A 25,707-nucleotide genomic window follows, 5' to 3' on the forward strand; every position below is an offset into this window, starting at 1 on the left:
GGTAGAGCAGATTCCTGGCCAGACCAGAGGCCAAGGATTCCATTGTGTGTCCCACGGCTCCCATCTGTCTAGGAGACTGATCCAAGTTTCACATTCATGGTAGTGATACCAAGCTGCTTTTAAAAATATATTAAGTAAAATAAAATGGTTTATTTAAGGAAAAATGATAAAAGAGAAGTATGAATTCATGAGAGGAGTTTTATTATTTCAAGGAAGAAGAGAACGGAGTCAGGAGGAGACTCATAAGAAGTCTACATTTTAACAGAAAAGTTTCAATTCCTTTTAGAAATAAGAGATCTAAAGTAACTAAGGCCTAGTGTTAAGAGCTGTTGGAACTTAGCAACAGGGGCACAGGAGTTCATTTTAGAATTGTCTATTCTTATAGGTGTATTTGAAATGTCTCTAAGTGGAATAAAGAAGGAAAAAAAATAAAAGTTTTAGCTGAACAGTGATGTGGGTGACGTGCAGATATGACCACGACTCAACAGTGATAGACAAATGACTGAGGTTTTAGAAATTCTGAATTATACCAGATTCCTTTTTACAACAGAATTCAGATCTAGAAGAGTAAAAAATATGCCGAACTGACCTGTGCAGTTTGGGCAGAGGGCTTTCAGTTCAGTTGCTCAGTCGTCTCCGACTCTTTACGAACCCATGAACCGCAGCACGCCAGGCCTCCCTGTCCACCAGCTCCCGGAGTCCACCCGAACCCATGTCCATTGAGTCGGTGATGCCATCCAACCATCTCATCCTCTGTCACCCGCTTCTCCTTCTGCCCTCAATCTTTCCCAGCATCAGGGTCTTTTCAGATGAGTCAGCTCTTCACATCAGGTGGCCAAAGTATTGGAGTTTCAGCTTCAACATCAGTCCTTCCAATGAACACCCAGGACTGATCTCCTTTAGGATGGACTGGTTGGATCTCCTTGGAGTCCAAGGGACTCTCAAGAGTCTTCTCCAACACCACAGTTCAAAAGCATCAATTCTTCAGCGCTCAGCTTTCTTTATAGTCCAATTCTCACATCCATACATGACCACTGGAAAAACCATAGCCTTGACAAGACGGACCTTTGTTGGCAAAGTAATGTCTCTGCTTTTGAATATGCTATCTAGGTTGGTCACAACTTTCCTTCCAAGGAGTAAGCGTCTTTTAATTTCATAGCTGTAATCACCATCTGCAGTGATTTTAGTGAAGTGAAGTCGCTCAGTCATGGCTGACTCTTTGTCACCCCATGGACAGTAGCCTGCACCAAGCTCCTACATCCATGGGATTTTCTAGGCAAGAGTACTGGAGTGGGTTGCCGTTTCCTTCTCCAGCAGTGATTTTGGAGCCCCTCAAAATAAAGTCAGCCACTGTTTTCCACTGTTTCCCCATCTATTTGCCATGAAGTGATGGGACTAGATGCTATGATCTTAGTTTTCTGAATATTGAGCTTTAAGCCAACTTTTTCACTCTCCTCTTTCACTTTCATCAAGAGGCTCTTTAGTTCTTCTTCACTTTCTGCCATGAGGGTGGTGTCATCTGTATAGCTGAGGTTATTGATATTTCTCCTGGTGATCTTGATTCCAGCTTGTGCTTCCTCCAGCCCAGCGTTTCTCATGATGTGCTCTGCATAGAAGTTAAATAAGCAGGGTGACAATATACAGCCTTGACATACTCCTTTTCCTATTTGGAACCAGTCTGTTGTTCCATGTCCAGTTCTAACTGTTGCTACCTGACCTGCATATACGTTTCTCAAGAGGCAGGTCAGGTGGTCTGATATTCCCATCTCTTTCAGAATTTTCCACAGTTTATTGTGATCCACACAGTCAAAGGCTTTGGCATAGTAAATAAAGCAGAAATAGATGTTTTTTTGGAACTCCCTTGCTTTTTTAACGATCCAGTGGATGTTGGCAATTTGATCTCTGGTTCCTCTGCCTTTTCTAAAGCCAGCTTAAACATCTGGAAGTTCACGGTTCGCATATTGCTGAAGCCTGGCTTGGAGAATTTTAAGCATTACTTTACTAGTGTGTGAGATGAGTACAATTGTGCGGTAGTTTGAGCATTCTTTGGATTTATCCTTGGATCTTATCCTTTAAACCAGTGTTTGTTTTTCTGCCTGTGAAATGGCACTTAATAATAGCGCTTAATATGATCCACACTCTGAGTGTGACACCTCATTTCATCCTCAGAGCCCCTTGATATAGGTGCTATCATGAATTCCCACAGCTCAGGAAACCAAGCTCAAGAGAGGCTGAGCAACTGTCCAGGGTGCCATAAGGGTGTGACAACTGGCAAGTCACAAAGCTTGGATTTGAGCCTAGGCAGTCTGTGTCTAGAGCCCACATTCTTCGCCACTATTTCTTACTGCTCCCTTGTTACCCAGCCAACACAAGTAGGAGGAAGAGAATGTTAAGTGAGGAGATGGGGCAAAGGAGAGAGAGCAAATGGATGAGATTCCAGGTATCAACACCAGATATTCAGAGGACCTCTGAGACCATAGGACCATCTTCTTTCCACAGGACTCTGAGAACAGTGGGGACAGTGGATACCCCAGTGAGAAGCGGGGTGACCTGGATGACCCAGAGCCCAGAGAACATGTAAGGAACCCCCAGGAAATGAGAACAGAGTCCCCTGTTGCCTAGTTGTCTAGAGGGATAGAGAACTAGGGGGGAATGTGAGTGGGTCCTAAGAGCATAAAGTAAATTAATATATAAATCATTTCAGATAAATGCAGGGCAGAAGATAAAACAGGTAATGGGAACTAGTAAGTTTAGTAAGGGAACAGGCATGGGAGATTAGACACAAGGTTGAAAATGGTGGACACATCGCATGGTAAAGCTGGGACCTCTGGTTGCTAAGCAGAGAGGATGCTGGGCAGTGGGCCAGAATGGTGCTGGTATAGGTGGGCAGGCCCAGCTCAAAGGCACAGGATTCCAGCAGTCCCTTGGAAGGGCTCCGGAGAATGGAGAATGCCCTAAGCTGTCTTCCCAGCAGCATTCAGGTGAGGGCTATTTTAGGTAGTATCAGCTGCTTAGGTTTTGCCCAGTGCCAGAATGGAACATGGGCATCAAGGCAGCCTTGCTGGGAGCCTCTGGTCTCAGCTTTGATACTGTGAATATAGACTGGTGATGGGAGCTTTGGCTAAGGGAAGAAGCACTTGGCCCAGTTTTTTCAGTGCCTGCCTACCAGAATCCTGTGCCTTTGAATCCATTCCATCTATGCGCATGTGAGACCAGCGCATCAGTCCCGCCTGTCTCCCAGCATCCTCTCTGCTTGGCAAATGTGCCAGCTTCCTTGAGGGGAAGCCGAGCCAGTTCCTTGAGGAGGGCCCCCTGGGAGGGCTGGGCCAGTTCCCCAGGAAGCAGCTCTTGGAAGGAAGGGCCGCTGTTTGGATCACTCTAATCTCTGCCTCCATCAGGGCCACTCAAACGGTAACCGGAGGTACGAGTCGGATGAAGACAGCCTGGGCAGCTCCGGACGGGTAATGCACACCCAGGAATCCTCGTCGTGGCTGCTGCTTATCTTTTCCAGGCTCTCTTTCTGTTTCTCCCCCTTCGTGTCGCATCATTTCTGCCTGCCCAGGCAATTCATACGTCTCCTAAAAGAAGATTTTGCAAAGGAGCCAATCCCCTTGGCAAATACTTTTCGAGCTCCTGCCCTGGGTGGGGTGCTGAGGGATCTGCAGGGAGGATTAAAGATTAGGATGGCCTGTCCTGGAGGCCATGCCCCTCAGCTCCTTCCAGTGTACATTAATTTATGAACACTTCTTGCAGCCACCCAGTGAGGCAGGCTAACCCTATTCATCCCCTTTAGACATATGAGAAAATGAGGGTCTTAAGCAACTCTCCCCAGGTTACCCGGCTAATAGATCTAAGCAGCAGCTCAGGTGATTATCATCAGGGAAGTGTGGGAAAGACCAGCTTCGGGAACCCTCTTCTCTAGCTGACTCTGAGCCACACTTTGAACCTCTGGCCCTCCAGCCTTTGCTAAGGCAAGTCTCTTCCACCTGCAAGGTCCTTCCTCCTCTGTGGTTATATCTCCTTAAAGCCTGTCTGCTCTCCCGGGCTGGACCCTCGTGGCACCTCCCCCAGAGGCCTTCCCTGATAACCAGGGTAGGCTTGACTCTTGCTGCTTCCAGAACACAGATTATTTATCACGTGGCATTTACTTCCCATGCAATACATGCAATATTTACTTACCACGAGGTACCTGTCAATCAGGTCAAGGCCACAGCATGGTGTGGAGTCAGGGCTGTTCAACCACAGCACCGCTGATACTCTGGGCTAGGTAGTTCTTTGTTGTGGGGGCTGCCCCGGACACTGTATGATATTTAGCTCATGCGTGCACACACTCACGTATGCACACACCAGGCAGCCTGGCTCTGTCCTGTGAGAGCTTGGGACAAGGGTGTCTTTAGCTGGGAGACATGGCGGGTTTTCTCAGCCCAGCAGCAGAGGCACCCTGGGCTTGTGCAGAGAAGGCCCAGTGGATTTGCTGCCGGCTCTGTAGTCAGGCTCTTCTGGAGCCTTGTGTGGGGAGCAGCTCAGGGTCGAACCTCCCCGACCAACTCAGATGGTTAAGTGAGGGGACCCTTCTCCAAACTGCCAGTGCGTGGTGCTAGCCTCTGCGTCCTGTTGCTTCAACTTTGCCTCAGTGCCCACAAGCTGGCATCATTTGGGAGAGTGGAAATAGGCCCCGTTTGTCCAAGAAAACTTGATACCACATGGGTCCACGCCCCCTAACTTGCCAGGCCGGCTTTCATCGCTGGGAGGGTTCGTGCATCCCCAGCCCCTCACTTCTCTGGCCTGTAAGTGCCCGCTCCTCCCCAGGTCTGTGTGGAGAAGTGGAATCTCTTCAACTCCTCCCGCCTCCACCTGCCGAGACCTTCAGCTGTGGCCCTGGAAGTGCAGAGGCTCAACGCTCTGGACCTCGAGAAGAAAATCGGGAAGTCCATTTTGGGGAAGGTATGGTGATGCTCTCTCTGCACTAACCCGGAGCTTCCCCAGCTGGCAGGGGGACCTGGGCTGTGGCTGCGACCTGCAGGCAGCCAGGCCCACCCGCCATCCATATGGCAGGTCCATCTGGCCATGGTGCGCTACCACGAGGCCGGCCGCTTCTGCGAGAAGGACGAGGAGTGGGACCGGGAGTCGGCAGTCTTCCACCTGGAGCATGCAGCCGACCTGGGCGAGCTGGAGGCCATCGTGGGCCTGGGACTCATGTACTCGCAGCTGCCCCACCACATCCTGGCAGATGTCTCTCTGAAGGTGAGCGGGTGGGGGCTCAGTCAACCCATTACCCTTCCTTCTCTGGGTTTGTGAGCTTCCCTGGTGGCTCAGATGATAAAGAATCTGCCTGCAGTTCAGGAGATCCAGGTTCGATCCCCGAGTCAGGAAGATCCACTGGAGAAGGAAATGGCAACCCACTCCAGTATTTTTCCCTGGAGAATCCCATGGACAGAGGAGTCAAGTCAACCCATCACCCTTCCCTCCCTGGGTTTATGCCTGGGAAATTTCCTGAGCATCACTTTGGGCCCCGGCACTTCCAAGTTAGCTGACACCGATAGAATTGGTCTCTGGCCTTGGGGACTGAGTAAAGATGACAGTCATGTTCCCAGGCAATTGCAACCTGGTGCAATGGGAGAAGCAGATGCTGCTCCAAACAAGTGAGGGAAGGGCCTTAGCTGGGATTTCCTGATTGTTATTCCCTAGTGGCTAGAACAGACCTGGCACAGACTCCATATTCAGCATTCATTTGTGGAACGAATGAAAGAAGTGATCCCTAAGGTAGACCTGAAGACCCAGTGGAGTCAGCCAGGCACAGGGCAGGAGGAGCAGTGTGTGCAGAGGGAACAGCGTGGGTCTAGGTCCTGGGGAGACAGCCAGGGTGGGGTTTGGAGGACAGGAGGCCATCAGTGTAGCTGGAGCATGGGGTGTGAGGAGGAGGTGAAGAGATGAGGCCGGAGAGGGGGCCAGACAGGACAGGTGTGATAGGAATCCGTGAGGATGTCTTCTCCCTCTTGGCCCCCCTGCTCTGTGAGCACAGTGGACAGGACCTGACCAGGCCTAGGGAGTGTGATTCTGTCCTTGGAGAAGGTGAGAGGCCCTTGGTGTGGGTGTGCTCCCAGCTATCTGTCCCCGTCCTCTCGGTCATGTAGGGCAGGCTTGTGGCTGGATGAGCCTGGGCTTGTCATGGGCACAGGGTGCCAGGCCCTCTCTGTGGGCCTGGCCATGGCCCAGAGGGTCGTGGGTCTCAGACTGGAAGAGGGTATGGGAAGACAGCCCTGTGGCTAAAATTGTTTTTTAATATAGAAAAGTTTACAGTAAAAAAGCCCCCTCCTACCTTTTCCTCCATCTTTTCATCCTCACATGTAATTCCAAGAGGGTATTCATTTCCTAGAACTCTCATAAGGGATAACCACCAACTAGGTGGCCTAAAACAGCAAAAATTCATTCTCTCACGGTTCTAGATGCCAAAGTCCAAAATCAGGTGTTGACATAGCCATGATTTTCTAGCTTCTGGTGGGGAGAGGCCATCTGGGGTCTTCCTTGGTCTGTGGGCGCATCACTCCAGTCTGTTTCCATCTTCACATGGCCTTTTGTCTGTGTGTCTGTGTCTCTGTGTCTCTTTTCTCATGAAGACAGTCCTGTGGAGTTTAGGGCCCACCCTACTCCAGTATGACCTCATCTTAACTAATTAAATCTGTCTATTTGGAAAGACCCTGCATGCTCCAGTCCAGAGAGTTGCAAAGAGTTGGTCATGACTAAGCAACTGAGCATGCATGCACAGGGATACCTCAAAGCCTTTTTAAAAGATATATTTATTATTTCTTTGTTTTATTTTTTGGCCATGGTGGATCTTCATTGCTGCACGCAGGCTTTCTCTACCTGTGGTGAGCGGGAGCTACTCTTCTTTGGGGTGTGCAGGCTTCTCATTGTGGTGGCTTCTCTTGTGAAGCACAGGCTCTAGGGCATGCGGGCTTCAGTGGTTACGGCACATGGGCTCAGTACTTGTGGGTTGCAGGCTTAGTTGCTCTGCGACATGTGGAATCTTCCTTGACCAGAGATTGAACGAGTGTCCCTTCCATTGCAGATTCTTAACTACTGGACCACCAGGGAAGCCCCATTTTTATTTCCTGTTTTAGATGGTGAAAGAGCAAGTTTGGTTGAGGGGAGGGGATTTTGACAGGTAGATGAATTCTCCCTCATTCTCTAGTCTCCATGCTCCCTGAGGGCTGGATTGAACATATCTCATTTAGCCAGTGGTATGCTGGCAAATGCTTAATGACTGGTTCTTGCAGGTGGGGAGGGAATGTTTGTCCATATATGTATGTAAGCTTATTAGACAGTTAGTGATAAAAGAAAGTGGAGCATACAGTTTACAAACAATAATAAAAAATATTCTATTGTGAATTCCATATGGTCAGTTTATCCTCACAGAATTCTTTTGCTAATTTTTGTGGTGCTCATATCTGTAGCCTCCCTCTGGTTGTGGCTGATGAAGGAGTAAAGTTGTGACGTGGATACTGGTTAATAATTTCACTTACTTTAGTGAGTAAAATGGAAGTGAAATAAGCAAGCTCTTTGTCAGAGTTGGAGCTTCATTTATTTGCTGCTGACATGAGCAAGACTCCTTTGCTGAATCAGATGATAGTTTAAATATCGAAGAGACTCCAGTTTCTTGCACTCATCGCAATGTAATGGCTATAGACACAGCATACTTTTAAATAAATCTGCACTATTAATATTTTTGCCATCTCTTGGTGTAAATGCTCCCACTGTGGCCAATGTCCAGGTACTAACATGACATCACTGAGCACGGAGTTGGAAGGAATGCATGGCATTCCCATTGTATAGCATTTCCGCTATGCAGATTCCATAGGCCAGTGGCTCTCAATCAGGCATCTTTGCTTCCTGCTTTTCCATGGAATGCTTAGCAGTGTCAGGAGATAGTTTGGTTGTCACAGCTCTGGAAGTTCAGCTGGCTTCTAGTGGACAGAGACCGGGGATGCCGCCAAATATCTACAGCACACAGGCCAGTCCCCACACAACAGAATTATCCCATCTAAAATGTCATTAGTGCTGAGTTTGGGAAGCCCTGCAATGGATATTAATAACCTCAAGAGCACAGATAACAGTAAAGCAGAGTAAAATAATTAGGAAGTGATGAGCTTTGGGTGTTTGTCACCTTTCATTTAACTGTAAATTAACATAATTTAATTTTTAATAAAGTCTGTGTTTTATGAACCCACTCCAATACTCTTGCCTGGAAAATCCCATAGACGGAGGAGCCTGGTGGGCTACAGTCCATGGGGTCGCAAAGAGTCGGACATGACTGAAGCAACTTAGCAGCAGCAGCAGCAGCCCTGTGTTTTATGACTGGTTCGCTTTCACATCATTTTTCACGAGCTTGTAGAGCCAGCTCCAGTCGCCTGTTCTGCCAGCATCCGGCACAGAGAGGACACTTAGAAGGGTCTGAGGTCTAAATAAAGGAATGCCGAGGCCCAGAATGAGTGGTGAGGGGCCAGGACTGGGGAGACCTTCTCTCTGAGACTCCCTGGTAACCCTTCTTATGATCTCAGGCTATTTACACCAGTCACACCCAAGCCCCTTTGTAAAGGGATGTAGAAGCTATTTCAGTTTTCTCATCTGAAGCCATCTCAGAGGCCTTTCTCTCTAGGACCGGCTCTGGCAGCCGAAAAAACATGGGCAAGTGCCCTGAAAAGCTGCTAGCCCGTCTCCCACTTTCCCGACAGCCCCCATTGGACCTTTTCGTATTATCTTGCTAAGACATTCACTCATCCATGCTAAGTGCATGCTAAGTTGCTTCAGTCATGTCCATCTCTGTGTGACCTTATGTACTGCAGCCTGCCAGGCTCCTCTGTCCACAGGATTCTCCAGGCAAGAATACCAGAGTGGGTTGCTATTCCCTCCTCCAGGGGATCTTCCCGACCCAGGGATCGAACCCTTGACTCTTATGTCTGCCTGTGGTGGCGGGAGGGTTCTTTACCACTAGCACCACCTGGAAAGCCCACTCATCCAGCACATACTTTTGAGCGCTCCTATACTCTGGGCAGTGTCCTAGGTTATTTTTGACAACAGCCAACCTTTCAGATGGAAAAGAATGTAAATACAGGTCATAATTAACAAATGAAAATATTTCCAACAGAAGTAAAAATAACTGACCTTTATTGAGTACTTCCTGTGCCAAGCATTGTTCTTAAGTGAGAGATGGGATAATATGACAGGGAATGAGTAAGTGGATAGGCCTTCTTTCTTGGATGTTAGTTCCCTGACTGAACATCCTGGCATCACTGACTATGGACATGAGTTTGAGCAAGCTCCGGGGGCTGGTGATGGACAGGAAAGCCTGACGTGCTGAAGTCCATGGGGACACAACTGAGCAACTGAACTGACTGACTCCCTGACTGAACCTGTCCCCCCTGCAGTGAAAGCACAGTCTTAACCACCAGACTGCCAGGGAAGTCCCTATGGATAGGCCACTTGTTATTAAGAGACTGATTCCAGGTGCAAGGGAGGCTGGGAAATGTAGTTTTTAGCTGGTCAGCCATGTGCCAGCAAAAATATGGCAGGGGATAAGGGACTTCCCTGGTGGCTCAGATGGTAAAGCATCTGCCTGCAATGCAGGAGACCTGAGTTCAATTCCTGGGTCAGGAAGATCCCCTGGAGAAGGAAATGGCAATCCACTCCAGCACTCTTGCCTGGAAAATCCCATGGACGGATGAGCCTGATGGGCTATAGTCCATGGGGTCCCAAAGAGTCGGACACGACTGAGCGACTTCACTTTCACTTTCAATGGATATGGGGGACAACTGGTAGTCCCTGCCACACTTCCTGAAGCCTGAAGGTTGAGAAGGGCCTTATAGACTGATACGAGAGCTTTGTATTTGTAGCCACTGTGGGAAACGGTCAGCTCCTCAAAAGGCTAAACATAGAGTCATATGTGACCCGGAAGTCCTACTCCTAGGTCTGTGTATGCATGCTCACTTGCTCAGTTGTGTCCAACTCTTTGCAACCCTCTGGTCTGTAACCTGCCAGGCTTCTCTGTTCATGGCATTTTCTAGGCAAGAATACTGGAGTCAGATGCCAAGCATTTGACTACCCCAGGGGATCTTCCCGATCAAACCTGCATCCCTTGTGCCTCCTACATTGGCAGGCAGATTCTTTACTTCTGTGCCACCTGGGCTTCCCCACTCCTTGGTGTGTGTGCTTAGTTGCTTAGTCATGTTCCACTCTTTGCGACCCCACGGACTGTAGCCTGCCAGGCTCCTCTGTCCACAGAGATTCTCCAGGCAAGAATACTGGAGTGGGTTGCCGTACCCTCCTCCAGGGGATCTTCCCAGCCCAGGGATTGAACCCAGATCTCCCACATTGCAGGCAGATTATTTACCAACTGAGCCACCAGGAAGCCCACTCCTGGGTATATAAACCCCCAAAATAGATACATACATCCACACAAAAGTTTGTACACAGTGTTCATAGAGAATAGCTATAAAATGAAAGCAAGCCAAATGCCCATCACCTGATGAATTATGAACAGATTAACAAATCGTGGTATCTTCATACAATGGAATGTTTTTTGGCCATAAGAAAGAATGAAACACTGATAGAAGCTGTATGAAATGAACTTTGAAAACCTTATGCCAAGTGAAAAGAGCCAGGCACAAAAGACTAGTTGTTATATGATTGCATTTATATAAAATGCCCAGAATAGGGAAATCGCTAGAAACAGAATGTAGATTAGTGGTTGTCCAGGGCTGGGTAGGGGTGGTTGGGGAACAATTGGGAGGTACTAGTTAAAGGGTATGGTGTTTTGATTTCTTTTTGAGTTAATGAAAATATTCTGAAATTGATTATGGTGGTGGTTGCACAATCTGTAAGTGAGTGACATCGCTCAGTAGTGTCCAACTCTTTGCGACCCCATGGACTGTAGCCTACCATGCTCCTCCGTCCATGGGATTTTCCAGGCAAGAGTACTGGAGTGGGGTGCCATTTCCTTCTCCAGAGGATCTTCCTGACCCCAGGATTGAACCCGGGTCTTCTGCATTGTAGGCAGGTAAAGCTACCGTCTGAGCTACGAGGGTTGTACACTTTAAATGAATGAGTTGTTATATGAATTATATCTCGATAAAGTTGCTAAAAAATTTAAAAGAATTGGAAGCCAGGCGCCCCTGTTGGAAGTGGATAGATGATGTGGTCTCTGGCAGAATCACATCAGATAGAGGTGGGAGTGGACTAAGCTTCCATTTCTCCCTGCCTGATGGGAACCGCCAGAGAGCTCTTTGCAGCAGGGTAAGCCCTGTTCTCTTTCTCACAATGTGCAGTTCCACAGCAGCCCCAACCTGAAGCTCTCAATTCAAGAAACAGAGAAAAGATTGACGTATGAGATTCTGGCAGCCCCTCACAGCTCACTTTTCTCTCTCCCCCTCTTTGGTTTGTATTAACAGGAGACAGAAGCGAACAAAACCAAAGGATTTGATTACTTACTGAAGGCAGCTGAAGCTGGTGACAGGCAGTGCATGATTCTGGTGGCGCGAGCCTTTGACACTGGCCAGAACCTCAGCCCTGACAGGTACTGTGGCCGTGGCTCAGGTGGAGCTGGTGGGAACCTGGGGTGCAGGTGGGAGCCTCCCCTCTGGAATCAGAACAGACCCGGGTTCCAGGTGTGCCTCCCCCGAGTACCAGCCCTGTGACCGTGGGCAAGTAGGCCTACCTCCCTGACCTCAGTTTCTTCATCGTGTCAAATCAGAATACCCATAGCACCTGCACCCTAGGGCGGTAATGTGTGCTTGCGTGAGGGTTAAATGAGATGATGCCTGTAATTTCACTGGCACATAAAGAGAGAGAGAAATGGCGTCTTAGCCATTTTATGTAAAGATTTGTCTGAGAAAGAGTCTGAAGGGATATGTAGCATCAGGTCCAGGGCCAGTTTTCTCTAGATGATGGGATTAGGGGTGATTTTAATTGACTCTTCCTATTTTTGTTTTTAGTGTTTTCACTTCTAAGAGGGAGTGGAGGGAAGGGGGACTGAACTCCAGGGAGGAGTTCAGTCCTGGTATGAGTTTTCCAGAGTGATTTGGGCTTCCCTGGTGGCTCAGATGGTAAAGAATCTGCCTGCAATGCAGGAGACCCAGGTTCGGTCCCTGGGTCAGGAAAATCCCCTGGAGAAGGGAATGGCTACCCACTCCAGTATCCTTGCCTGGAGAATTCCATGGACAGAGAAGCCTGGCGGACTGCAGTCCATGGGGTCTCAAAGAGACAAGACTGAGCAACTAACACTTTGACTCTTTTTTTTTTTTTCTCACTTTTTTGAAATCTCTGACAGCTACAACCCTACAGGTGTTAACAGCTTTTCCCTTATGCCTCTGGCAGAGATGCCAGGATTGGACTCTCCGGTGGCAAGAGAGGAGAATGGCAGCTTCATCTTGGGTCTTTGGCTTGGCTGGTGGGAGGTCCCAGAAGTCTAGGAGCAGAGAATGGTTGAGGGAATTCAGTTCTTAGTAGGACCTGTTGCTCACTGGCTCCCAGTGGATCTCAGCTTCCCCGTTTCTTCTCAGGCACCCATGGCTTTCTGGAAGGGACAGTGTCCAAACCTCCAGGATTGGGGCAGCGTGGCACTTGCCTCCTATGTGGGTCGTGTTTTCATCTCCCTCACTGAGTTTAGAAGCAAAGTCGAGACTGGGGCTCTGTCATGTCAAGCTCTCAGGGTCTAAAATGTCTGAGTTACATACCCTGCAAACATGTGTCAGCTCCCTGCTATGTAACTGTAATGCTCCTTATATTTGGGTACACCTTCATATCTGTGATTTTATTTCACTGAGAACTAGAATTGGGTTTCCTGCACCTCTTCAGTGCCAGTGCTTAGCACAGGGCCTGGCTCAGTAGTTGTTTGAATGAAAGAATCAACACATCTCTTTGACACAGACTGGGCAGCATTTAGGGGCTTATTTTATGGATGTGTGGTTCTAAGAAGTGAAGGGGCTTGTCTGCAGTTAAGTAGCCAGTAAGTAGCAGGGCCAAAACTTAGGTCTTCTCATCTCTTCTCCAGTGGACTGTACATTAGCCTGCTTCTTAGGGGCTCAGAGTCACTGGCATGGAGGGGAGGTAAACAAAACAGGAAATGATTTTGTCCAAAATCAAATGCCAACATCTGTGATGCCCATTGAGACTTCCCTGTAGCTCAAATGGTAAGGAATCTGCCTGCAATGCAAGAGACCAGGGTTCAGTCCCTGGGTCTGGAATATCCTCTGGAGAAGGGCACGGGAATCCACTCTAGTATTCTTGCCTGGAGAATCCCCAGGGAAAGAGGAGCCTGAAGGGCTACAGTCCATAGGGTCACAAAGAGTTGGACACAACTGAGGACTATGCACAGCACATATATATATTTTGGCCTTGTGGAATGTGGGATCTTAGTTCCCCAATCAGGGATCAAACCCATGCCCTTTGCAGTGGAAGCATAAAGTCCGACCATTGAACCATCAGGGAATTCCCTGTAAAAAAAAATTTTTTTTAAGGCTGTTAGCTCTTTGGTAAATGAGTTGACTTAAAACCTTTTTTCAGAGATGGCTTGCATAGATTTGGGGCAGCAGGGAGAAGAGGTGCCACACAGTGCCCACTGACTATTGAGTCTGGGAACTTGCTGGGTTTTAATATTTGTGTGGTTAAATCAATCAAGATTTTCTTCCGTAACATCTTCCAAAGTCATTCTCTCACTCTTCTTCCTCATTCCAAGCAGCCCCAGCCTCTTCCATTCAAGGAGCATAAATGAGAGTCAGCTATTTGCATTTAAGGGGTTTTGACCCCCTCAGAAGTTACTATCTCATAGCAGAAGGAAAAGTCATTGGAAATTCCAAGGCAGGGTGGACATACTAACCACGGGGTGTGGAGTTGGGTGGGGTGCATTGGGAGAGACTAGGCCTTTTCCCTTCTTTTACATTTAATGTGTTGGAAGCAGTTCTGCCTTGCCTTTCAAGACCAGAGAGGGCCAAAGCTGAAAGAATTGAGATCAGCTAGTTTAGTGATTGCCAATCCACTGTTCAAACCCCAGTCTTCTGGATGTGCCACAAATAATTTTCAAACAACTTCCCTTCTTTATAAAACAGAATGGAGTCAAGATTATCTCCTGACGCCATCCCAGCCAGCCACTTCAGCAGACATTTATAGAGTCTGTGCTGTTTGCCAGGCCCTGGGAATGCAGCCGTGAATAAAACAGACACGGTCCCTGCCCTCCTAGAGCCTTACATTCTACCTGGGGAAAACGTAATAAACAAGTGAATAAGTAAACAGGAGAATTACAGTTTGAGGTAATGGTAAGAAATCGAGTATTTGGGGCCAGCGTCTCTGAAGAAGCTGAGCTGAGGTTGGAGAGATGAGGAGCCAGGTATGGGAAGAGTTCAAGGAAGGATGTTCTAAGCAAAGGGAGCAGCAGGTGCAAAAGCCAAAGGGCGGACAGGAGCTGGCAAGTCCGAGGAGGGGAAAGTGACCCAGCGAGTCTGGCATGGCTGACAGGAGCTAAGACTGGAGGGTGAAGCCAGGTCCATATATGTGTGTATATATATACACAGCTGTAGCTCCAGGAACACTTCATGGGGCACGTAGACCTTCTTATCTGCGTCTCTCTTTGCTCTTTCCTGATGTCCTATAGTTACTCACGTGTTTGGTAATGTGCATTAGTACACCCCAAGGAAAAGAGCCCACTGCCCTGTTTACTCTTTATTTTGTTTTGCTCAGATTGGGTTGGAACCTGTGTCTGCCTTTGGGGGTTAGACCACTGTGTGGCCGTAGGAGAAATAATTGAGAGTGAAGGGCAGAGTCAGAAGGGGGAAGTCAGCTGTTCTGGAATAAGCCCTCCATTTTCTGGAGGAAAGCCAGAGCTGACCAGCAGAGGCAGAGAAAGAAAGAGCTGAATGACTGCTGTCGAAGGTTCTGGGGGCTTTGGTGAAGGGTACCCCACCCACCTCTTCTCCTGCATGAGTTATAGGGCAAATTGGTTGGGACACCACCCACTGCTAATGCAAACCCATAGGGTAGTTTTTTGTGTGTTTTGTTTTTTGTTTTGTTGTGTTTTGGCCACGCTGTGCAGCTTGTGGGATCTTAGTTCCCCAACCAGAGATTGAACCCAGGCCATGGCAGTGAAAGCACCAAGTCCTAACTGGGACTGCCAGGGAATTCCTGCAGGGTGATTTTATGCAGACTAGAAAAATGTTCTCCTTCCTCAAGATGCTCGACTTCCATCTGTTGGAAACTTATTGTTCTATACCACTTTTGTTAGGGAAAACTACTTGACCGCTGTTGTAATAAATATATAGATCTACAATGTGAATGACAGCCCTTAGGTGTGGTGGCGTTGGATACTATGAAGCATAGGTGGTGGCCGCACTGTGATCCCTGACTTGCCTCTCCTGCTGATGGGCCTCCTCCTTCCTGCCCTGTTGCCATGGTAACTTCCTCTTCTCCTCTGTATCTCCTGGCAAGGTCCCAGAGCTGGCCAGAGGCTCTCCACTGGTACAACACTGCCCTGGAGACAACTGACTGTGATGAGGGTGGGGAGTATGATGGGATGCAAGACGAACCCCGGTACATGCTGCTGGCCAGGGAGGCGGAGATGCTGTTCACAGGCGGCTGCGGGCTGGAGAAGGACCCACAGAGATCAGGTAGCGCCTGGCAGACCTGCCCCTGGGGTGGGACAGGGCTGGATAGTGAAAGAGACATGATTCCTCTCTCATTGGGAATCACAACAAGATGCAAGACTGAGTCTCTTCTTTCCATTCTGGCTGGGAGAAAGATTCATACTGGTCCTGTATTGTGCAAGGCTGGCTACCCATATGATGCTTAGAAAGGGTTTCTTTATGAAGTTGGTATGCAGATGAGCCTTTTTGATAGTCACATGTTAGAAATTTGGGAGGTTTGTTTGCAATGCAAAAATTGAGCGACATTTTCATAAAATTCACCATTTTAAAGTGTATAGTTCTGTGGTTTTTAGTATGTTCACAGTGTTACGCCATCATCACCACTACCTAATTCCAGAACATTTCCATCATGCCAGAAAGAAACCTGGTACCTATTAGCAGTGACTCCCTATTTCCCCTTCCTGCTGTCCCTGGCGACCACTAACCTAAAGTATAGATTTACCTGTTCTGGTCATTTCATATAACTGGGATCACAGTATGTGGCCTTTTGTGTTTTCCTTCTTTCAGGGTTCATTCTTATTGTAGCATGCGTTAGTACTTCATTCCTTGTTATTGCCGAATAATATTCCATTTTATAGATACTACATTTTGTTCATTCACTCATCAGTTAATGCACATTACATATATTAAATAACATGATAGACATACTGAACTCCTGGTTTTGCAGGTATAGGGTGAGGCTAAGTTTAAAAGTTTTTTTAAGGTAGTATAACAAAATCAAGCAACTAATACTGTAATTCTATAATCTTTTATTTGACTTCTAAATCCAAAAGCACTGAAAACCAAGTGTTTTTATATGTTCTCCACAAATTCATTTGGTGGCCAAACCCATCTAGATATTTTATCCCTTCCACTTTCATATAGCCCCAATTTGTCCAATAGAAGTCCTCAGCCTGATTCTAAGTGACTCAGCTGGAATCACCCACAGCCCCTAAACCAATCACTGTGCTTACTGGGTGGCTCACTCTGGGTGGCTGTGCCTAAGTCCCGACCAGTCCCTGTGGCCTGGTGAAGAACAGGGAAGGTACTTTGATTGACCCGGCTTGGATCACATGCACACTCAGAGCCCCACCCAGGTTATGTGCAGGGATAGGCCAGAAGGAGTAACCTCGGTGTGATCTTCCTGGAGCAGGGTCAGGGATACGGGGCAGCAAAAACAACAGGCTCTTCACCTCTCTGTGCCCTCCTTTGCTTTCTTTCAGGTGACTTGTACACCCAGGCAGCCGAGGCAGCGACAGAAGCCATGAAGGGCCGGCTGGCCAACCAGTACTACGAGAAAGCAGAGGAGGCCTGGGCCCAGATGGAGGAATAACTTGCTGGAAAAAGCCACTGCCAGCCAGCCCCAAGTTACAGGGCTAGGAGAGGGGGAAAGAAAAAGACTTCTTATTTCGGGTTGTTTGGGGGCTGGAGCGGGCAGATGTTTTTAGTAAATCAACTTTTGTATGTTATTTTTTAACTCTTGAAAATGTCTTTGCTACCAGTGGAGACACTGCAGCTGTCCCCTAGGGCACTGGGGATTGAAAAAGCAGCCTAATGAACCAATGTATCTTTCTGAGGTTCTTTTTCTGTGTTTTGTTGTGGTTATTGTTGTTGTTTGTCATGAGATGTAAGAAAATGTATCTTTTCTGCCCAGGATGGAAAATATTAAAGCTTTGCTCGTCAAGCCTTTTCAGGCTGGGCTGAAATCTCAGGCCCACAGAGCCTGTGTTTCCTGAGTCAGAATGAGGTAGGAAAGAGCAGAGCTGCATGTTAACTTTCCATGAGGTGTGTATTGTCATGTCTTAGAGCAAAGCTGTCTTTCTGAGAGCATTTGGAAGAATGTGTGTAGCATTTTTTGGTGTGTGTGAGACTGTACATCTCCCAGGCCCCCTTCTGCCATGGGGGAGGGCCCACACACTGTCCTCTTATCTTTTAATTTCCTTCCTGAAATGCAACTGATTTTGTGGAATACAGCCAAATTGCATTCTGAAGTATGTTTTCCACAATGAGCTTTACAAAACAGGTTTGATTTCTATATGTACACTTTTACTACCTCTAATTCCTGCCTCAGCTCGTGTGGAAGTGGGTGCACCTCAAAGCTTTTACATGTAAGGGCTGCGGCTTGGAAGGTTGAAGCCTTTCCTCCAAGCAGACATGTACTCTGCATCTCAGTGGCAGCATCCACAATATGACTGAAGTACCCCTTGTACAGTATTCCTCTGTATTTTCTTAGCATCTGACATTCTTACGAAGAATCTGCTCCCAACCCCCATCCTCGGCATTTTCTGCTTGAAGCTTGGCTGATTTTCCTGTCGTTTGCAGTAGGATGCTTTCAGCAGCAGTCCCTTGAGATTTGTTTAAGCTGTTGGAGAATGAGAGGGCAAGAACTATAAACACTCATTAATTCCAGTGGTTTCCCCAGGGCCAGGCTATGGCTATCTGTATTTAATGAGTGTTCTCTTTAGAAGGATTGCAGATTTAACATAAGTGTGATTTCAACTGATGTTTCAAATAGCAAAGAAAACAGACTGCTTTGATCAACCCCAAGTGCTAAAGCAACATCTCTTTGTTTAAAAATCAAAACATAAAAAAAAAAAAAACAGAGCGTAGCATACAAACCAGTTCATTAAGACAGGTCCTTCAGCATGTTAGTGTTAAGTACTGTGGAGTCATGACCCTTTGCATATATTTGGTTCCAAAGTTAAGAGTGTGCCCTAAAGGAAAAATCAAGCTGAGTCAAAATTACCCTTGAAAAGTCCTTTGGATCACCTATAAATGACGGGTACCCCTGTTTTTGTATTTGGACTCACCATAGCCAGTTTCCTCCAAAAGCTGGAACTAATTACCCTTTGCCGTTTGCACAAATCAAGTAGTTGGCTTGCCTTAAGTTGTTTGTGTGTTTTAAACCAGTGCATATAGTTAATTTGCATTTGTTAAATGTAAGCTAGAAGAAACTTTATTTTGACTTTTCAAAGCTATCAAACCTCATTAACTGATGCTTTTGTTGTTGCTGTTGTTAGTTCAACCAATCTCCTCGCTCTCTGAGATTTTATTATGCAAATCACGTACGTTCCCTGACCACCTGTCTCATTTCTTAGTTACATGTCAGTGCTTTTCCGTAACACAGGGATTGGCAACTTTTTTCTAAAGGGCCAGATAGTAAATATTTTAGGCTTGGTGGGCCTTATGGTCTCTGTTGCAACTACGCAGCCTTGCCGTTGTAGTGCAGAAACACTGGTGAATGATACCTAAAGGAATGAGTGTAGCTGGTGTTCCAGTAAAACTTTATTGACAAAAACAGCCTGCCTGGGCTATAGTTTGCCAGCCCCTGCTCTAATCCTGACTAAGAGTTACTATATTAAACCCTGAAGCTGAGCGTCACCTCAGTTTTTCTTCAATCTCTAATGCTTAAAAACACAGTGCCTTGGCACCAAGTAAATTCATAAAAAATGGAGTGTTTGTGGCTCTGGTTCCTCCAGCCTGTCTGGAATGGCTTGGTCACCTGTGCAATTCCACCCATCCATATGGCTTTAATGTCAGCAGGTGGTCCCCTTCTCCTGTAGGAGACTGGAATGGCCTGGATGTACTACAGCTAATCAAATGCTTCTTTAAGGACCAGTGAGAGCGAAGTGATCTGCAAGACACAAATCTTTCTGAACCAACAGGACTTACTCCACCTTCAAAAGATAGTTCTGTGCCTTCTAAAATTGGCTAGGGCATCTTCTTTTTTCACAAATGCTGGGCATCCAAAAAACAAAAAACCTCAGGGCATTCCATCCCAACTGGGAAGACATCAGAGACTATCTTCAAGTACAAGAAGCAGGTGGAGGCCCAGGAGATGAGGAGAGTCAAGGATATAATCAGTATCTTCAATCACAGATGGAAAATCCAAGATTCTGAAAGGTAGACTCTTTCCAAATATCCTGCTGGGTAGAGGCTAAGCTGAAGCCAGGATCTGAGAGCTACTCTTAGTTAGAGGATCCTGGGAATAAAATTTAAAATTAAACTGGAATGAACTGGAGTGTAATGTCTCTCAGTTTTGCTATAGGTTTAACAAGAAAAAAAAAAGTAGGCTTTATGGATGGAAGTAGAAAAAAAAAAATTCCCTAAGCCCCAGTGCAGCTGGATGTCCTTATTCCCTCTTCACCTGAGGCCCTGTGGGAATTTATCATCAAATGCAACCTTGATGAATCAAGCCAGGTAACTTCCTGTTGTTGCTATTTTAATGACTTCCTTTCCTTTCATCCCAGCACATTTGCAGTACTAGACATGTTTTACAAATCAACAAAATGTTTACACAAGTATGTGCAGATTGGGGCAAGGGGAAGGAGACAAAATATGCATATTCTCTGCAGTTGTGCCTGTTACTCGTTTTTTCTAATCTCTGAGGTAACCATTTAACCTAGACAAGGTGGACACTGGGTGGGACCCAGAGAAGTGGCTTGTATCTATTGATCTATTTTTGCATATGTATTAAGTTCAATTTTGCCGTTCCAAATAAAGTGATTTCTTTCTTTCTGGTCTCAAATTCAAGTGTCTTCTGGTAACAGATGAGTGAGGGAGCTGAGTGGAAACAGAGTGGATTGGAGGCCTTAGTCCCACCTGAAAGGAGCAGCTCAGATTCAGCTTCAGATGGTTGTCTCCATGGGGATTGTGGGCTCAATGTTGCCCCGTTTTCCAGGTTTTTAAGTTGCTGATAATTGGATTTTTAAATGCACGTTTTCTCAATTTTTAATATTTCTAATAAATTCTTACCAAAAACCTTCCAGATTTGACACATACATTTTCCATTTGCTTTATATAAAGGAGGTACCCCTCTCTTTTTTTTAATTTCTCTGACTTAGAAAACAATAATTTTTACCAATAGAGTTGTCATCAGTTTCAAAGAAAATGCATGTGATAGATGTGATCTAAAACTTGAAAAAAATGTTGCTTATTTGCATGATCATTTGGTTTCAAGCTAATTGCTTTTTAAGAAATTCAATGAGAATTTCTTTTAAAAATTTAAGAATATTAAGGAATTTGAACATTAGCATAACTCTACATAGTATCTTGAGCACACATGTTTTGGTCCATTTGCTCTTAAGTCCCAACTAAAATGACAGGAAAGAAATTTTCTTAATGGCGTAAGCCCATGAGGATGAAGAGGAGACATCAACAACAACAAAATACTGGATGCTGGAAGGGAGATGGACTGTGAATTAGCAGACCCAAGAAAGCTGGATCCTAGGTCAGCTGTAGAGAAATCTGAGAACCACATTTTCATTACTGAAGACACCTCCAAAACGATAAGCAATAGGCACCAGGAGCCTCTGGAAGGTGGGAGGGAAATGGTGCTAAAAATGTAGGTTCAGTTGGAAGACTTAAAGCATCAGACCTCTAGACCCTCTCATCTCCCCTGTGTAGCCAGTCAGCTGCTCCTTCATCACCCTGCAGAAGCCTAGGACACCAGCTAGAGTAGAGAGTGAGGCTGAACTGCTAGGTGGCACTTTGAGGGGGCTCCGAGGAGCTCCAGTCCTTTGTGTCTCAGCACAGAAAGAATTCAGTGAGAGGCAAAGTGATAGAAAGTGACATTAAAATAGGATGCCTGTGAGGCTGATAAGCAGGCCGGCAAGAGAGTGCCACCCTGAGAACTTAGTGGGCTACAGTTTATAATCAAAAGAAAAAGCCGGGAAGGGAGAAAGACCACCTTCTTCATTCTTCCATCATCAGCCCCTCCCAGGTTGGGCAGAGGAGTTTTCTTATCCTACGTGGTCAAGCTGGGACTATCCTTCAGTTCAGTTCAGTTCAGTTGCTCAGTCGTGTCCAACTTTGCGACCCCATGAATCGCAGCACACCCAGGCCTCCCTGTCCATCACCAACTCCCAGAGTTCACTCAGACTCACTATCATAGCATTATGGAAAAATTATTTCAGGTCTCAGCACAATGACGGTCTTTAATTTGAAATGTCACCTTTCCATAAATTATTGGCTTTTTAAAAAAGATTTATTTCTTTTTAACTATGCTGGGTTTTTGTTGCTGCACGCAGGCTTTCTCTAGTTGTGATGAGCAGGGGCTACTCTTCTTTGTGGTACGCCGGCTTCTCATTGTCCTGACTTCTTTTGTTGCAGAGCATAGGTACACAGCCTTCAGTAGTTGGGGCATATGGGCTTGGCTCATGGGCTCTAGACCATTGGCTCAGTAGTTGTGTTTGGGCTTAGTTCCTCCACGGCGTGTGGTATCTTCCCTGACCAGGGATCAAACCTGTGTACCCTGCACTGGCAGGCACTCTCAACCACTAGACCACCAGGGAAGGCCCAAACATTTTTTATGTGTGTAGAGAGCATGTCTGAGCTCCAGTGGGCAGGATGTTGGTCCCATGCACCCGTGGTTTCATTGTTTTGGGGCGTGTCATACTTCTGCATGATTCTGTTGCTAAGCAAGCCTGCTTGGTTTTGTGGTTAAGCACATCTACTTTCTTGAGTAATCATCAACTTACAGGGATCTCCCCATACTTTTTCTTTACTTAAAATTCTCTAGTGGGATTAACTATTTAATTACCTACTTTGTCCATTTACTCTGGCCCTATCAACACTGCTCTCCTGAAAGGAGGGTTGTGGAAGTTTCTGTATTGTTGTAGAGTGTCCACCAGCCTTCTTTGCCCCTGTGCTCCCAGGCACACTGCCAGCTGACCCTGTCCCTCCTCATGGAGGGCAGACAACTGGAAAAATTTCCTGTAAATCTTAGCAGCCTAAGATAAAAGACTTAAAGTACTTCCCTCTAACAAAACAGGCTGGGCAGAGCACCTCACAAAAAAAGTCTCACCCATCAAGTCCCACCCACAACCACACAGAAATTCCCAGACAACATATTAGAGCCCCATTCTTAAACTTGAACAGCCACCCAAAGATCCGTATATACAGAAGGTATTTCATACAACAAACAGAACCAACAGAAAACAGCATCTTTGAGGAAACAATATGCCTAGAGAAGAAAACTTTAATAAAAAAACTATCAATATCCTCAGATAAAATATTGCATCCATGCAAAAAGAACAAGATGGGATTCTAAGAACTCACACAGTAAAAGAGTTCTTGTAAATTGAATATAACATACAGAAATGAGTAACTTAATAGAAGGCCTGGAAAATGAAGTAGAGGAAATTTCCCAGGAAGTGAAACAAAAGAATAAAAATGCTGAAGAATAGGAGAGGAAATTCTAGAAGCCAGAGGAACAGGCATGCTGGGCTGCACAACTATTCCTCAGAGAAACAGTTATAATTGTTAACCATTTTTGCTTTGTGGATAAATCAGCTAAGAACAGCCTGAGATTATGTATGTGTAACCTTTTAAGGATCTCTCCTTGGCTTTTTAAAATCTGGGGACAGGATTCTAGGATCCTAGTTTCATAGCTGAAAATTTCATATAGGCTTTTAATAGAAATTAAGCATACGTGTAGATATAAATATCATTTTTACTGAATTATGTTCAGCATGTAGATTAAAATGTAAAGAAGTTTAACTCGGTTCTACCAATATGCAAATCATTTAGAAGTGAGAAATTGCTTTCACTGTAATACAATGAAGTTTCCAAAAAGATTTGGTTTCTCTTCTATCTTGACATGTTACTGGAAAGAACTGACTCCATGTTGGATCTGTTTCTTTTACTTTAACCTTTGCTTCCCATTGCTTTTGTTCACTAAAAGGACGCTGTTTTTATGAAATAGCCTGCCTCTGGGACCCCTGCTCCTCTGCCTGAATATTGAACCAAAGTGCCTCTGTTCAGGACACTGTCCATCTGTGGATGGCTACGGGAAGGAAGAAATGAACACATTTCCTCCCCAAGACTTGCTATTCCAGGAGATATTTGCAAGATTAATGGCCTTTTACTTTTCTTCCTCACTTCCCCCGATCTCTGTTCTATAAAATCACCTGGCATCCAGACCCCAACAAGATGGTTATTTTGAGACAATAGTTTGCCCTCTTCTCAGTCTGCTGGCTTCCTGAATAAAGTTGTGTTCTTGCCTCAACACCTCATCTCCAACTCATTGGCGAGCTTGGACTCAGTAACAGACATACTTATTAATATTTAAGATCACCAAAAAAAGAAAGTATCACTGAAAGGAACTCAAAAGTCTGGTTATGACCAGGTGTGTTTCTCCCCCCAATGCTTTTATGAGTCACCTGAGGAGTCCATCTCTTTTTCTCCCTATATACTTATCTTTCTTTCTGACTTCATGCACAATTTTAGTTTTCTCAGTTATAAATGAAATTAATTCTAAAGAGTAATACTAGTAGTATCTATTGGAAAAAATAAGTGTAGTCTTAATTAAAATAAAACAAAATACAGGATTTCCCTGGCAATCCAGTGTTTAAGACTCTGAGCTTCTAAAGCAGGGGACAGAGGTTTGATCCCTGGTCAGGGAATTAAGCTCCCACGTGGCCTGGCTTAAAACAAAAAAAAAAGATATTTTAGGAGCCCAAGTTAGAGCAGAGACAGTAGAGAGGAGGAGAGAATCTTTTTGGGCTACACCATGCAGCATCAGTTCAGTTCAGTTCAGTGGCTCAATCGTGTCCAACCTCAGCACTGCAGCATGCCAGGCTTCCCTGTCCATCACCAGCTCCTGGAGCTTGCTCAAACTCATGTCCATTGAGTTGGTGACACCATCCAACCATCTCATCCTCTGTCATCCCCTTCTCCTCCTGCCTTCAGTCTTTCCCAGAATCAAGATCTTTTCTAATGAGTCAGTTCTTCACACCAGATAGCCAAATTATTGGACTTCAGCTTCAGCATCAGTCCTTCCAAAGAATATTCAGGACTGATTTCCTTTAGGATTGACTGGTTTGATCTCCTTGCAGTCCAAGAGACTCTCAAGAGTCTTATCCAACACCAAATTTCAGCCACACAGCCTATGGGATCTTAGTTCCCTGACCAGAGAGCAAACCCTTGCCTCTGCAGTGGAAGTGCAGAATCTTAACCATGGGACCGCCAGGGAATTAAATCCCTGAGAGAATCTTTTTTAAATGTTGAGAGCATTCCTTGGGACTGAAGGATGTGTCTCTAGAACAAGAGGCCCCGTTAAGTATCTAACACAATGGATAAAATTAGACCTATGCCAAGATTCATCTTCCTGAAATTTCAGAACACTGAGGGCAAGGAAAAGACACTGGAAATTTCCAGAGGGAAAGAAAAATTTTCATACAAGTGACTGAGAATCAGAATAACATCAGACAACGTAATAGTAACACTGGAAGTTGGGAGTTGATGCCTTTTAAATTGTGGGGAAAATATTCTTTAATGGAGAATCATATGCCCAAACTATTAAGCAAGCATAAAGGTCAAATAAAGATATTTCAGATGTGTAAATCCGCAAAAAAGTAATCTCTTGAGCACTCTTTCTCCAAAAGACACTGAAAGAGTTGTTCTATCAAAAGAGAACCACTGTGGGGGAAATAAGAAAGGCATGGGTTCCAGACTAAGAATGAGGCAAAGTCAGTTCCTACATGAGGGTGAAGAGCCAGAGTTTAGGGCATCTCTCAGGAGGCTGTGGGAGAAATGTCTTCAAAAATTTGAAGCAATAGAGCACCTCTTGAATCTGTGTCAAGGATGGACAGTTTGAAGTTGAGTTATGAATGAATTCATAGGTAAATTTTTTGAAAGGCAGTTATTAAGTAAAGAATAAGATAAACAATATTTTCCAGAAGAGGAAAAATAATCATAGTTGAGAACATAGTTAAGCTTAAGCTTAGTGAGTAGCATGTACTGATTGTTGTTCAAATGAAAGTGTAGTATGATTCTTTCAGGAGGGTTGAGGTGTTTGTGATGGCAGAAGTCAGGTGATTAAGGTTAAATTCTTATCTTCCTTAGCAGGAAGTCAATAGGAAATGCCTAAAACAGAAAAAAAGAAAGCAGCAATACAAGTACATCGTTTAGACATATGGAGATAAACACCACAAGAATCAGCTAAAAGTTGAGAGTGGTTGCCTGGAGTGGAAGGGGTAGGCATACTATTCATTTTGATAACATGCCTTATAGAATTAATATCATATACAAGTACAACTTT

At 45.6% G+C, this 25,707-nt stretch overlaps 1 protein-coding gene across 8 annotated transcripts in view; it reads left to right on the forward strand.

The window, feature by feature from the left end:
- EEF2K (eukaryotic elongation factor 2 kinase) overlaps positions 1 to 20,193 on the forward strand; it is a 68,248-nt gene extending 48,055 nt beyond the window's left edge. For 6 of the 8 annotated variants that reach the window (XM_042240345.1, XM_027961696.2, XM_027961699.2 and 3 more), the window contains 7 exons: positions 2,500 to 2,577; positions 3,399 to 3,461; positions 4,810 to 4,944; positions 5,056 to 5,244; positions 11,445 to 11,569; positions 15,472 to 15,650; positions 16,889 to 20,193. In XM_042240345.1, the coding sequence (XP_042096279.1) occupies positions 2,500 to 2,577; positions 3,399 to 3,461; positions 4,810 to 4,944; positions 5,056 to 5,244; positions 11,445 to 11,569; positions 15,472 to 15,650; positions 16,889 to 16,998 (879 nt within the window). In that variant the 3' untranslated portion in view covers positions 16,999 to 20,193. The remainder of the gene's footprint in view (positions 1 to 2,499; positions 2,578 to 3,398; positions 3,462 to 4,809; positions 4,945 to 5,055; positions 5,245 to 11,444; positions 11,570 to 15,471; positions 15,651 to 16,888) is intronic. The other 2 variants (XM_042240346.2, XM_060406039.1) reach the window with 1 other exon arrangement.
- The last annotated feature ends 5,514 nt before the right edge of the window (positions 20,194 to 25,707 follow it).

This window comes from Ovis aries, chromosome 24, assembly GCF_016772045.2.
Source record: "Ovis aries strain OAR_USU_Benz2616 breed Rambouillet chromosome 24, ARS-UI_Ramb_v3.0, whole genome shotgun sequence".
Lineage (NCBI taxonomy): Eukaryota > Metazoa > Chordata > Mammalia > Artiodactyla > Bovidae > Ovis > Ovis aries.